The sequence below is a fragment of the Nicotiana attenuata genome, unplaced genomic scaffold, assembly GCF_001879085.1.
Source record: "Nicotiana attenuata strain UT unplaced genomic scaffold, NIATTr2, whole genome shotgun sequence".
Classification (NCBI taxonomy): domain Eukaryota; kingdom Viridiplantae; phylum Streptophyta; class Magnoliopsida; order Solanales; family Solanaceae; genus Nicotiana; species Nicotiana attenuata.
Window position 1 is genome coordinate 10,400 of NW_017674535.1, and position 13,573 is coordinate 23,972.

The following is a 13,573-nucleotide window of genomic DNA, read 5'->3' on the forward strand; positions in this document are numbered from 1 at the left end:
TCATCGGGGGGGAGTTAATATGCGTTGTATTCTTTTTCCCTTACAAGGTTTTGTTCCACCGGGTTTTCCTTGCAAGGTTTGTAACGAGGCAACCATAAGGCGTATTATTAAACATGTGTATTCTTTTTCCATCTCTAGAATTTTTTTTCCCACTGGGTTTTATTTTAGTTAAAGGTTTTAACGAGGTACATTATGTGTTGAATAGACATTAAAGGAGAGTGTTATAAATAGTTTTATTTAAGGTGAAGGTTTCCCTATAAATAGAGGGGTCCTATTCCATTGTAATTCATCCCTAACCAATAAGAATTCTCTCTCCCTACTTTTTCCCGCAATACGCTTCTTCTTCTTTTATTGTTTCATAACAAATATAGATCTTTTTCATATTTACAGAGGAACGCTTGTGGACCTTTATAAATTGAGGATCCTTCTTTCACACAAAGACAACAGAATAGTATCCAGAATATAGTCCTTAACAATATTATTTAGGGGGAGAATTTATTCTCTTGATAAGTTTTTTCCTTTTATATTAATAAATTTATGTAAGTCAATATCAAAGTATTACACTTCTTTTAGTCCCCCCCCCCCCCCCCCGGTTATCTAATAATTTATCAACGCCAAAGTTTGTTTTATTAGCTTCCGTATGACACCTTGTTATTTTGAGCCCCAACCGTCTTTTCTCCTCTTAAATGTCTAAATTAGAACAGATCTTAGGCCTCATTTGTTTTTTTTAAGATTAAGACGTCTGAATGTGAATACACGTCTGAATATCAAGATGTGTGTTAAGATTTATACATCTGAATCTGAATACACATCTGAATGTTAAGCTGTGTATTAAGATCCGAATACTTAATGATTAAGACTGTTTGATTTTTAATATCTGAATACATAAAATTTACCTTTACTTGAAAATTAATAAACATAAAATTCAAATAAAATACTAATTAATCTAATATTCCATCAATAAAATATATAGCTTTTTAAAATATGATAGTTGCTGGTGGTGATGGCTAATGATAGTGCTTGTGAATGCCGACTAAAAGCGATGGTTGGTGGTAGATTTGGTTGATGGAAGTAGTTTAGGGTAGTAGCTAGTGGTGATTGGTGGTAACTATTATGATTGAGGGTGGTGGTGATGGGTGGTGATAGTTAATAATGGCAGGTGGTGGTGGTGGTGGTAGTAGTTGTGATTGAGGAAGATGGTGGTGGGTGGTGGTAGTTTATAATGATGGCCAGTGCCAGCTATTGTTGTTGATGGTGATGTGGTGGTTAGTTGTGGTAGTTGAGATGGATGAGTGTTAGTTGTCATTGAGAATGATGGTGGTGGGAGTGGTGGGGATGGTGGGTGGTGGTAGTCGACAATGGTGGCGGCTATGATTGAGGATGATGGTGGTGGTGGTGGATGGCATGGTGATAGTTGATAATGGTAGGCGGTGGCGGCAGTTAATAATGAATATGGATGATAGTATCTTAATGAAATTAAGTCTCTGTTATAAATCTTAATCATACACCCTATTCAGACCCATTAAGTGGTTATGAAGTAAAAAAAAAAATATTCTTAACGATTAAGATCAGAATAATTAAAATTCAGATTTTAAAAACAAACACACTTAATATCTGAAATCCGAACGATTAAAATTCAGACCTGTGCAAACAAATGAAACCTTAGTCTTGTACGACATTTATCGATACAGAATTAGTTTGCTATAAGATCCATGCTTCATTTATCAATATTTGCTAAACTTGTTTCAAATGGGACTAAAGCACTAGGAGTCGGAATTTTGGAATAGCAAATCATGTTGCTATATATAATTATATGCCAATCATGCCTTTTTTTTCGTATTTTTTTTTTTTTGAAGAAGTTAAGATTTGAAGCTTATGGGTTTAGAATTGTAGCACTTTTAAGTTATCGAGTTCTAAATTTATAATTTGTACATATTAAATAAATTTCTTAAGATAAATATAGAGTTTGAACTAAAGTTATTGGATTCGGCCGAACCTGCATCTTTGTCTCTAACACCAACCTCGATAAGTTTACATACAATGACAGATCAAATTATGGTTCGTGAGTTTGACAAAAAAATGCAAATACTCGACGTCGTGAATCAAGAATTTCGGTGCTTCGGAGTCAAATCTCATCGGATTGTGCACGAAAACATTATAACCGAGGGCGGATTTATAGGCTTAATTATAGGGCACATGAACCCATGGCATTTCCATAAAATTAGATATTTTATGTACATATTTTCTAAAATTGGTATAATATTAATTGTTGGTACCCATGCTCCAAGAAGGTTGAATGGCGTACTTGGTAAAAAGTTGATTTATTATTTACCAAGAGGTATAGGGATTAATTCCCACTAGATATATTTTTGTTTCCTTTTTTTAGTAGTGCACTCATATATGAGAAATCCTAGATCCGCCTCTGCTTATAGAGCACCGTAATTTAGAGCTATATAAAAAATTATAGCCAAAATAATTAATTTCAAACTATGTATTTTTTATAACTTTTTAGATGCCTTGACTATTTATTTCAATTGTATAAATCTTTATTTTCATGTCAAATTCAAAAAAAGATTAACTAAGACTTTATTATTTTTAGCCAAATAAAAAAATTTAGCCTAAATAATATAATTTTATCCAAGTTTTATTATAAATTGTATTCGAAAAAAATTATCTAAAAAAGTAATATACTTAAAAAGGTAAAAATATATTTTATTTTTCAAAAAATGCAGATATACAGAAAAATCCACGTGGCAGGCTAGTGCACCCACACTCTTTGTCACATCAGCGTCCAAGGGGGGTAATGGCTCTCAAAAGGCCAAATTGAGGGGGTAATTAAGACCACGAATAGTTTAAGATTGTAACTAATAATCTGTGTCAAGTTTAGGGAGGTTTTTAAGGTAATTTGCCTTACGTTTTAACTTTCACAGTTCTTAAGAATTCATTCCATTAAATTATTCAAAATTTAATTTTTAGCGTGATATTTTCTTAATCAAATAACTTTTATCTGTTACTTTAATATTTTTTTCTACTATAACACATAAATAAATAAAAATATTTTGTTAGAACTTTTTTTTAAGCTAGCATCAAAGGTTATGGCGAGATAAATATTACTTTATTTTAAATTAGAGATTTTAGGTTTCTTTTCACACCCTCATTTCGGTACGTTTTTCAGCTTTAATTTTGAAATAGGCGCCCAAATTGTGGGTTTCGTTCAAATCTACTGTTAAATGGAGTTGGACCTTCGACCCTATATTTTAATCCTATATTTCTCTCTTTTACTATAATTTCTTCCGAAAAAATTTGTGGGTTTCGTACAAATCCACTGTTAAATGGAACTGGAACTTCGACCCAGAAAGAGACAAATTGGGTCTTTCTCTGGCTTCTCACAAGCTGAGGTACTTTTCCATTTCATGTTTGTTCTTGACGGGTAGTTGAAGAATTGTATTAAGATGATATATGTTTGTATTTTGAAGTATGCATTAAGTTGATATTTTGATCTCTGATTAGAAAATTTGCTTATCTTTTTCATGTTTGGATTTTAGGGTCGTTGAAAAATTGTACTCCCTCCGTTTTAATTTATGTAATACACTTTCTTTATTAATATGTTCCAAAAAAAATGATACTCCCTATGTTCCATTTTTATGTGAATCTTCACTTTTGGAGGGTCAATTTGACTAATCTTTGAAGCTAAATTGAATTAGATTAACTCAATATTTTAAAGTTAAAATTTAGATATTCAAAAATTATACGAAAAGTGTGCCGACCAGCAGGGGGATGCTACTTACGAGCTGGTCAGGGACAGGTTCTGGTCAATCTTTTGATGCCATGCCATAGGAATTACTATAAATTGCAATTCTTCTCATGTCAATATGATGAAAAAATCAACAACAACAACAACCCAGTGGAATCCCACTAGTGGGGTTTGGGGAGGCTAGTGTATACGCAGACCTTACCCCTACTCCGGAGGAGTAGAGAGGCTGTTTCCGATAGACCCTCGGCTCAAGAAGATGAGAAGAGGCAGTGGCGCAGTAATATCAGAGGAAGCAAGAAAGAAAGAAAGATAACATCAGCAACATAATAACCAGAAAATAGAGAGAAAAGCAATAACAATAAGCAGTAACAATGGCACTATACTACAGACACAATGGAGTAATATGGATACAACAAGAACCACTAGCATCCTAAGACACTACACTATCGGACTAGCCTCCACGACCTAAACTGCAACCCTAAAGAAGTAATATGGACACAATTGAAGCCACTAGCAGCCTAAGACAGAACCCATGCTAGCCTTCTACTTCCTTACCTACAACCTTAGTGCTTGCCATCCATAACTTTCTATCAAGGGCCATATCCTCGGAAATCTGAAGCCGCACCAGGTCCTGCCTGATCAACTCTCCCCAATATTTCTTTGGCCGCCCTCTACCTTTTCTCACACCGGTCAAGCCAGCCGTTCACACCTCCTAACCGGGGCATCCATGCTTCTCCTCGCACGTGCCTGAACCATCTAAGCCTAGCTTCCTGCATCTTGTCTTCTATGGAGGCCACGCCCACCTTCACCCGGATATCTTCATTCCTAATACTTATTCAACCTAGTGTGCCCGCACATCCATCTCAGCATCCTCATTTCTGCAACTTTCATCTTCTGGATATGAGAATTCTTAACTGACCAACACTCAGCACCACACATCATGACCGGTCTAACCACCGCTCTATAAGACTTACCTTTAAGTTTCGAGGGCACCTTCCTGTCGCACAAGATACCAGACGCTAGCCTCCATTTTATCTAATTCTACCCCACCCCTATACGGTGTGTAACTTCCTCATCCTCCTGGATAACCGACCCCGGATACTTGAAGCTCCCTTTCTTGGGAATGACTTGAGAGTCAAGCCTCACGTCCATGTCCGCTTCTCTCGAAACGCTGCTGAACTTACACTCCACGTATTCTGTCTTAGTCCTGCTCAACAATATGATGAAAAAATGCATTTCAAATTGTTGTTCAAAGTTTACATAGTTTGAATCTCGAAAAGCGAAAAGGTTCACATAAACTGGAACGGTCAGAGTATGTTTTTGGGGCTATAAATTAGCTCATTAAAGGTAAAATGCGAAGTTTAATATTAAATAGTTTCTAGATATAGATAGGTTCCATTCTTTATAGGACAGGCTAAAAAGGAAAGAGTGTTATATAAATCGAGACAAATGGAGTATATATTTGTAGTATGAAGTATGCATTATCACTCTGCCTATTTGCAAAAAATAGCCGAGGTTGCGGTAGGTTGAGATTTAGAGTAAAAGTAGTCATACCATAATAAATGATTAATGAATGGATACAGAGGATTTATATAGGTGACCCCAACTTGTTTGGAATTGAGGTGTAGTTCATTGATAGATATAGAGGAATTTTCTGCGCTTGACGCTCTCTGGATTAAATCATGTTGAATTGTGTGAACATCATCGCATTATGATTTAAGCTGTTAAAGCGGAGATATTTTTATTTATTTAAGTTTGTGACATGTCTCTTACATGCGGGATGACTTTAGTTCCCCTTTTCCTTTGAGCCAAACATTGGGATATAGTTTGTTGATATGTAACCGTGAAAGTGTAACGCAAGATCTTTGTTTGTTTTGATTCCATATTGAATTGTATGAATGACTTAATATAAAAGTTTAAATAGTTAAAGACGCTCTGCGACAATGTTTTGAAGGATGAAACCAATTAGACAGTAGTCTCTTGCAAAAGGTTAGCAAGTCTCAGCTGTTGGAATTGAGCAAACCAGTGGGTTTGATTTAGTTTACGTTCTACGTATCACAGTTAGTTCAGTTTGTTAATAAGTTGCTGTCCCTCTTCCTCCATTTAATATCACAAAAGAAAGAAAATTGTGGAGTATTTAAATGAGCTAGAAATATTGGTTGCTAATAGAATGTAGAAGTTAAGGTCTATTAAAGTTATGTCCTTTCTGCATAATTTTGTAGAAATGTTAGTCTTGAATGTTTATATCAAAAGACGTTTGTCGTGTTTCACTGAGATTGCAAACTGAGGCTGCAAACTGCAAGCACTTCAGTTTTGCCTAGCAGTTTTTGTACATATCACATTTTGCTGCTTTTGAGCGTCAGGAATCAAATACCATTGGATGCAACTCTAGTTCAGTTATTTTCTTCTGACTGAAAATCTTTCATCGTTTTCCCAAATCCTTCATTCGAGCAGATTGAGAAAATGGAGAACTTAGTTACCGAATCAAGTGAACAAGTTTGTGACCCAGAATTCTGCAAGAAAGTGGCAAAGACGTTCATGTGAGTTTTCTGTTTTCACTTTGAACCAAGTAATTTCTTTTTGCATACTCACAATCCGTACATGTATATTCTTTAATGCATACTTCTCGGCATGTTTTTAGGCGCTCTCAAGGTCGTGCAGGAAAACCGATTGTTAAATGGACTGAGGTTCATATTTCAATAGCCTTTCTCTAGGATCTGTTCTTGTGACTTGAAGGTTCGTATGGCACTAACTATTTCACTTGATTTTAGGTCCAAACTTGGTTTCAGAACAAGTTGCAATGCTGTCCATTGAAGGATAATTCAGCTGAGGCGAACCAAAAACTGCCTGACGTCACAGAAAGATGTGCTTTAGATAAAGCAAATGAAAGCTCTCATACGGCAGAAGGTCTGTTCAACATATGTTTTCTATGTTGCCAGAAATTTGACATGATGGTTATATGAGACTTATGTGGCCAAGTACGGCAGAAGGTCTTTTTCAACATATGTTTTCTATGTCGCCAGCAATTTGACATGATGGTTATATGGGACTTATGTGGCTAAGTACAACGTTATCTACAAACACTATTTTCTCTGGAGAAATTAAGTGCACATTAGTGCCTCTTGATTCCTTCATTGAATATTCACTATGTCGAAATTTCACATTTTTGTCTTTAAATTTGTTGGGGAGATAAGATACTCTTAATATTCCCAACAAGTTTTGGCTTGTTGATGTTTTTCAGCTCCAGCTGAGTAATTAGTAATTATCTTTCGCAGGTCCTCCCCTTTCTTTTGTATTGTTTTCCAATGTTTATCTTCTACTATTTCTTACTGCTTTTATGGAGCCGAGGGTCTTCCGGAAATAGTCTCTTTACCTTCACAAGGTAGGGATATGGTCTGCGTACGTACTACCCTCCCCATATCCCACTTGTGGGAATACACTAGGTATGATGTTGTTGTATTTTCTTGCTGTTGTCTAGTTTCCTTTATCACTTCAACTGAAAGCTTAACATCCACTTTAAGCTACATTCAACTGACATAGAATTAGATGGAGAAACCATGTTGAGGATCTGGTACTTCAGTAGGTGGAAAGTGAATAATTGTTGAGATACCTAAATTGCCTAGACCTTTTCTTTTTCCTTTTCTTTTTTTTTTCTTCTCTAATATAGATAGTTGAAATTCTTTTGTTCTGAATAGCTGGTGCTCCTTTCTCTTTTAACGTTTGAGTTGCTTTTCCTTTGGCATCAGAAATGTACTTTATATAGTCATGACAAACTTTTTGCAGGCCAAAAAGTTCCAGCGCAATCAGAATTAGAATTTGAGGCCAGGTCTTCAAGAGATGGGGCATGGTAAGATTACATTAGCAAGCAAGAAGGTTTTGGTCTTTTACAGTCGGAAATACTTACCGGGTACACGGCGGTTTCAGCATATCATTTTGGATACGTAATTGAGTTTTATCAGCACTGTACATTTTCAGCTCCTTAACATTAACTTTGGGATGCATATACTTGTGAGTTCAGAATCATTTTCTTTTTTGTAATGAATTAATTGGTCTGGTCTCACATCTTCCCATCCTCTACTTTGTCGTCTCAATTACATCGATTCTGAACTACGTCCATCCAAGTATTCTTGTTTGCATATTGTCTTTGTTTGTGACGTCCATATCTTAAAAGGTTCCATAAAATGAAGTTAACTGATTGAATATGACATCCATGTCCACCAAAAATGTCTTATTTCTCTATATTTTGTTTTCAGTGAGTTTTATCTGTTTTTCTCTTTTGTTGCTTTCCCTTTGATGGTGTTCAATGACTGCTGGTTGGAGAATGTCTTTATTTTATTTCTTTTGAAATTTGTGCTATATTAGTTCCCATCCGTTTTAAACACATGGAACTAGAAAACTCTGTTCTTTTTATGTGTGGTTTGTGAGTTCAAGTGTTCAAATAAGAGGCAGTGAAAGTCTACTTCTCAAATCATCTTAGTTTTAGTTCTTTCGAAAACTTGTTTCTTAAGGGGAGTTGTTTTCCAGTTTTGCCAAATTTTTTTACCTTAATTACACAATCCTAGTGGGCAGTGGCGAAGCTAGAAATTTCTTCAAAGGTGTTCAAATTTAATACAAGTAAAAAAAAAATATTTCGACAAAGAGTAAAAAAAAATATTTCGACAAAGAGTGTTCAATATGTGTTATATACCTCTAAAACGTAATATTTTACCTATGTACACAGTGCAATTGTTCGACGAAGGGTGGTCAGTTGACCACCCTCATGACCATGTGGCTTCGCCACTGCTCGTGGGGTTGATGAAGTCGAAAACATCAGTACGTGTTGGTGACATGATTAATAGAGTGTTTTCTTCTGGATTTTACAGGTATGATGTTGATTCGTTTATCTCTCACCGATTTCTTAACTCAGGAGAACCTGTAAGCATTTCCTATTTCTTCTGGAACTAACACCATATAACCGAATCCAGGCATTGTGGAATATGCTAAACCTATCTTAATGAACTTTTTAGCAAGACTCTAAAGTAGCTCCTAATTATATTTCATTTACAACAGAAATCAAATCCGTTATTTATGTTTGCGATAACCAATTCAATATTTTTGCAGGAGGTTCTTGTGAGATTTGTGAGCCTTGGATCGGAGGAGGATGAATGGGTAAACATAAGAAAGGCAGTTCGCGAGCGTTCTGTTACTCTTGAACATTCAGAGTGTAACAAAGTGAAGGTTGGAGATCTTGTTTTGTGCTTCCAGGTACCCTTTCCATTGGAATTTCTTTTCCCAATATTGCTACAAGGAAAACATAGAAATATTTGAATTTTCAATTCATGATTACCAAGAAAAAAGGATTTTCTTAGAGTGCTAGGCTGGCGTGCACAATGGAAGAAAAAGATTCATATAAGTGATACTTATTAGTTAGGAATAGGTTTTAAATTTGTTAGAGAACCATATATATATATATATATATATATATAGATATTCATACACACACGCGCGCGCGCACACTTATTTTCCCTACTATTATTTATTGTGGCATGATAATGATATGACTTGAGCTTGAAGAAAGAAGTGAGAATTCATATCGCCACCCAACTTTGTTTAGGACCGGGGCGTAGTTGTTTTTGTTGCTTGGGTGGTGTGCTAAACTGCTAATAGAAAAGATTGAAAAATCATCAAAAATCAGGAACATTGTGTCATTTTAAAACCGGTGTATTTCGAATGCCCAAGTGCCCCACTAACACAAAATGATTTAGAAAGATTCTTCTTTCTCCATGGTCCTCAGTCAGGGTATCCATAGCTTTAAACTTTTATCGGTCAAATCCTTATTTCATTTTGAGGGTAGTGCAGATAACTTCTTATTTTGTGTTCTGTTCATCTTCATTAACTAGGAGGGAAAGAACCAATCAAAATATCTTGAAGCTCATGTTGTAGAGATTCAAAAGAGATTGCATGACATAAGGGGCTGCAGATGTCTCTTTGTGATTCGATATGGTCGTGATGACACCGAGGTAGGTATTGGTAATGAGCATACACTATGGAGATGGACTGAATTTACCAGATTTTACAATTTCTTGCTTCAGGAAACAGTTCGTTTGAGGCGATTGTGTGTTCGACCAAGCATATTAGGGCGCCCATGACTGTAGTTTGAACTTTGAATATACTACATGCTGCCAGCATATGCTACTCAATCATAGAATCGATTCCAGTCAAGGTGAAAAAAATCCGATGATCCCGTCACCCCTGCTCCCGGATTTTGATCCTACTCCTCTATCTGAGAGATACAAAAGAATCTGTGAAATCCATCTGGTGAATTGCTGCCTTAGGTGTATAGCTATTAAATGGGGAGAACATCTTGTTTAGCTTAACATGGCCGTCTATTGTGAATAATTAGCTCTAAAAACAACATGCGAAAAGCAAAATTTTGATGGTACTTTAATGTCATTATTGATTGTTTAAGCCTCTGTTTGACCATAGATTTTGGCAAGTTTTTTTGAAGTTTTTCTTGGCAAAACGTGTTTGTTTATAGATTTTATCCATATCTTGGCAGAAAGAAACAATTTCATCGATTGCATTTTACAAGCGCCCGCCTATCTTTGAGCTAGTCCCGAAAATGTCTTATAATAATGATAGGCAAAGATTAATAAATAAGTTACCAAATTAGAACCATAAATAAAATTACCAAATTCCTTTAGGATTTCTTTATTTTTTTTTCAAATGCAATTAATTCCCATCCCCCCAAAATCTAATTACCTTAATATTTTCTTATCCATAACTAGTAAACCATGACAACTATAAAACCAAGTAACACTTACCACCTTTCTCAAGACATGAAAATAATCATGAATTCCTTCAAATTCTATCTCTCAGCTCTAGTCCTTCTACAAATTCTAACTTTTTCCAAAGCGACAGTTTATTATGTATCGATAACTAGTCGATTGGACAATCCAGTATCTATCCAATGCATAGCTCAAGGTCACATCGTTTGCAAAGACAGCCGCGCCTCGTGGCGTTGTTCTTGATTTCTCTATTGATACCAATGCTCCTAATCCTAATGCTTCATGTAAAATGAATTCTGGAAATTTACATGGAAATTTTGTGTTATTTGATCCCTCAAAAGACCCTGGGAGATGTTCAAATGATGAAACATGCCAATGGCTATTAAATCCTGATGGTATTTATATATTTACTATTGACCATATAACTTAAGTGTATAAGTGGTCATAAAATTGTTGTTTGTATGTGTAAGGGGAATATTGGCAAGATTTTATATGTCTTCCTAATTATGATTGAAATATATTCTATCCTTTAAGGTATTTTTTTTGTTTAATCGTTTGGTATTCAAAATTTATTAATTAAACTAATTTTGATAGTCAATGCTTTTCCTTTTTAGTGGGCTTTACGAGCCTATTAAATACTTATCCCTCATTATTCCTCCAAATAAAGAGTCGTCCGGAGAATTAATTAATGAAAATTCAAAAACTTTTTAAAATATTTGTATAGATCGGTGGAATTGATCTTATATGTTGTATAAGTGCATATAACAAATTATTTTAAAGAAGTGGATATATATATGAAAATTCAAAAACTTTTTAAAATATTTGTATAGATCGGTGGAATTGATCTTATATGTTGTATAAGTGCATATAACAAATTATTTTAAAGAAGTGGATATATATATATATATATATATATATATATATATATATATATATATATATATATATATATATATATATATATATATATANTTAAATATTTGCGTTAGATGTATTTTCAGCTACTTTAATACTTTAAGATATATATATATATATATATATATAAAACTGGCTCTTGCTTGCATATTGTCATTGTCCTTATAAGTCCATATGTCGTTACATAAAAATATTACAGATGGCAATGGGGCGGGGCGGGTGTGGGGCAGGTTTGGACTAAACCCGCAAAACTTTCAACCCGCCTCGCCCCGCCCTACATAACAAATTTGTTATTTTCAACCTGCCCCGCCTAGCATCCGCAAAACCCGCCTCGCCCCGTCCCGCATAAATTATTTTTCTTTTTTCTTTCATTTTCTTATTTAACTAAGACAAATAAGTTAAACAATTGGTTATTCTGTAAAGTGGAGATATTATTAGTTACATTACTAATATACTAATAAAATTGAAGAGTGGTTTCAAAATATATTCTGAGCCTCATATTAGTTATTCTGCACTTACTAATATTCTGTAGTTGCAAAATACATAGTAATACTAGTATAAAAGAAAAACAAAATCCACGACTTTGTTATCCAAGAATTATCAATTCAATTTTTACAATCTGGAAAAAAAATTATCATACACTGAATTAATATAATTGGGTCTAGCAAAAATTTGGTTGATAATCCCACCAAATAACACAAAAAAACAGAAACAGAGAAAACAGTTTATTAGAAATAGACAAACAAAATTGGGTGAAGCATTTTAATATTAATAAGAGCAAAAAAGGGAGCAGATTGCTTTAATGGTTTCAACCCACAAACCGCACCACCCGCTTGAAATTTTTACAAAAAGGCAGTAACTGGTTTAATATGACATCCGTGTCGATTAAAAATACCTTATTTTTCTATCTTTTCTTTTCAGAGTGTTTTATCTTTCTTTTTTTTTCTTTGCTTTCCCTTTTGATGGATAGTCAATGACTGCTGGTTGGAGAATGTTTATTTGTTTTGAAATTAGAGCTATATTATAGGGAGAAATTCAAAAATAGCCAGATTTACAACTGGTCGTTCAAAAATAGCTCAATTTCAAAAGTAATCGAAATTTAGCCACTTTTTATGTAAAGATAAATCTGAGCGAAAACACTGTTCAAAATTCGAAAAATACGCCAGTATATTATGCTGGAGTTCCAGCAAGTATACTCGTCCAGCATAATATACTGGAGTTTGGAGCACCTGTGCTCCAGTCTCCAGTATATTATACTGGAGCCAGCAAAGTATACCGGTCCAGCATAATATGCTGGAGTTCATACACAGGTGCACCGAACTCCACTATATTATGTTGGACCGGTCTCTGTTGCAACAAAATAGTGGCTATTTTTCATTGACTTGGTAAACGCTGGCTATTTTTGAATGACCAGTCCGAAAACTGGCTATACCGTGCTATTTTGACTATATTATACCCCTCATATGGAGCACCAAAAAATTCTCTTATTCTGTGTAGTAACTAGTAACTGAGTACTTCGATGTGTTGATTAATGGTCAGAGATATCTTAAAATCATTAGTTCATTACCAAACAAAGCAATTTATCCATAGTAGCTCCATGTTAAAGTGAAAATTATGTCACTCAATCATAATTAAGTGATAAATGTGCATATGAATGACACGTCTTGTATTTATTGGTTTGGTTTCGATATATTATAGGTGCCGTTAAATTTCTTCAGGCATTAGTTTTTCACAGGCTGCTTAACTTATTTATTTTTATCCGTTTCAGGCGACTGTCCTTGACATAGTTTGAACTATAAATATAGTATATTCCCCAGCATATGTTAATCATAAAATCGATTTCAATCAAGATGAAAATAGTCAGATGATCCTCCTGCCTGTTTCTGGATTTTGATCTGCTACTCTATCTGAAAGATGCAAAAGATTTTGTGTATAGCTATTAAAATGGGAGTACAACTTGTTTAGCTTTTCCTGGCCATCTTTGTGAATGATAAGCATGGTAAAATCAAAATTCTTATAATACAACAATATCATTATTGACGATGTTCTACTGGTTGAAATCAAGCAGGCACAAATTAACATCTACAGAAATTTTGCAAGTTGAGAGACAGCGGCAGAAGAAATGACACCTCGAGAA

General features: G+C 34.7%; 1 protein-coding gene across 1 annotated transcript; it reads left to right on the forward strand.

The window, feature by feature from the left end:
- The first annotated feature begins 3,119 nt into the window (after nt 1-3,119).
- Nucleotides 3,120-10,229, forward strand: LOC109218847 (protein SAWADEE HOMEODOMAIN HOMOLOG 1-like). Its single transcript, XM_019383244.1, has 9 exons — nt 3,120-3,398; nt 6,209-6,294; nt 6,396-6,441; nt 6,526-6,661; nt 7,538-7,601; nt 8,617-8,668; nt 8,855-8,998; nt 9,634-9,753; nt 9,826-10,229. The coding sequence occupies exons 1-9, from the start codon at nt 3,333-3,335 to the stop codon at nt 9,880-9,882; spliced, it is 771 nt and encodes a 256-aa protein (XP_019238789.1). The 5' UTR covers nt 3,120-3,332; the 3' UTR covers nt 9,883-10,229.
- Nucleotides 10,230-13,573: the final 3,344 nt, after the last annotated feature.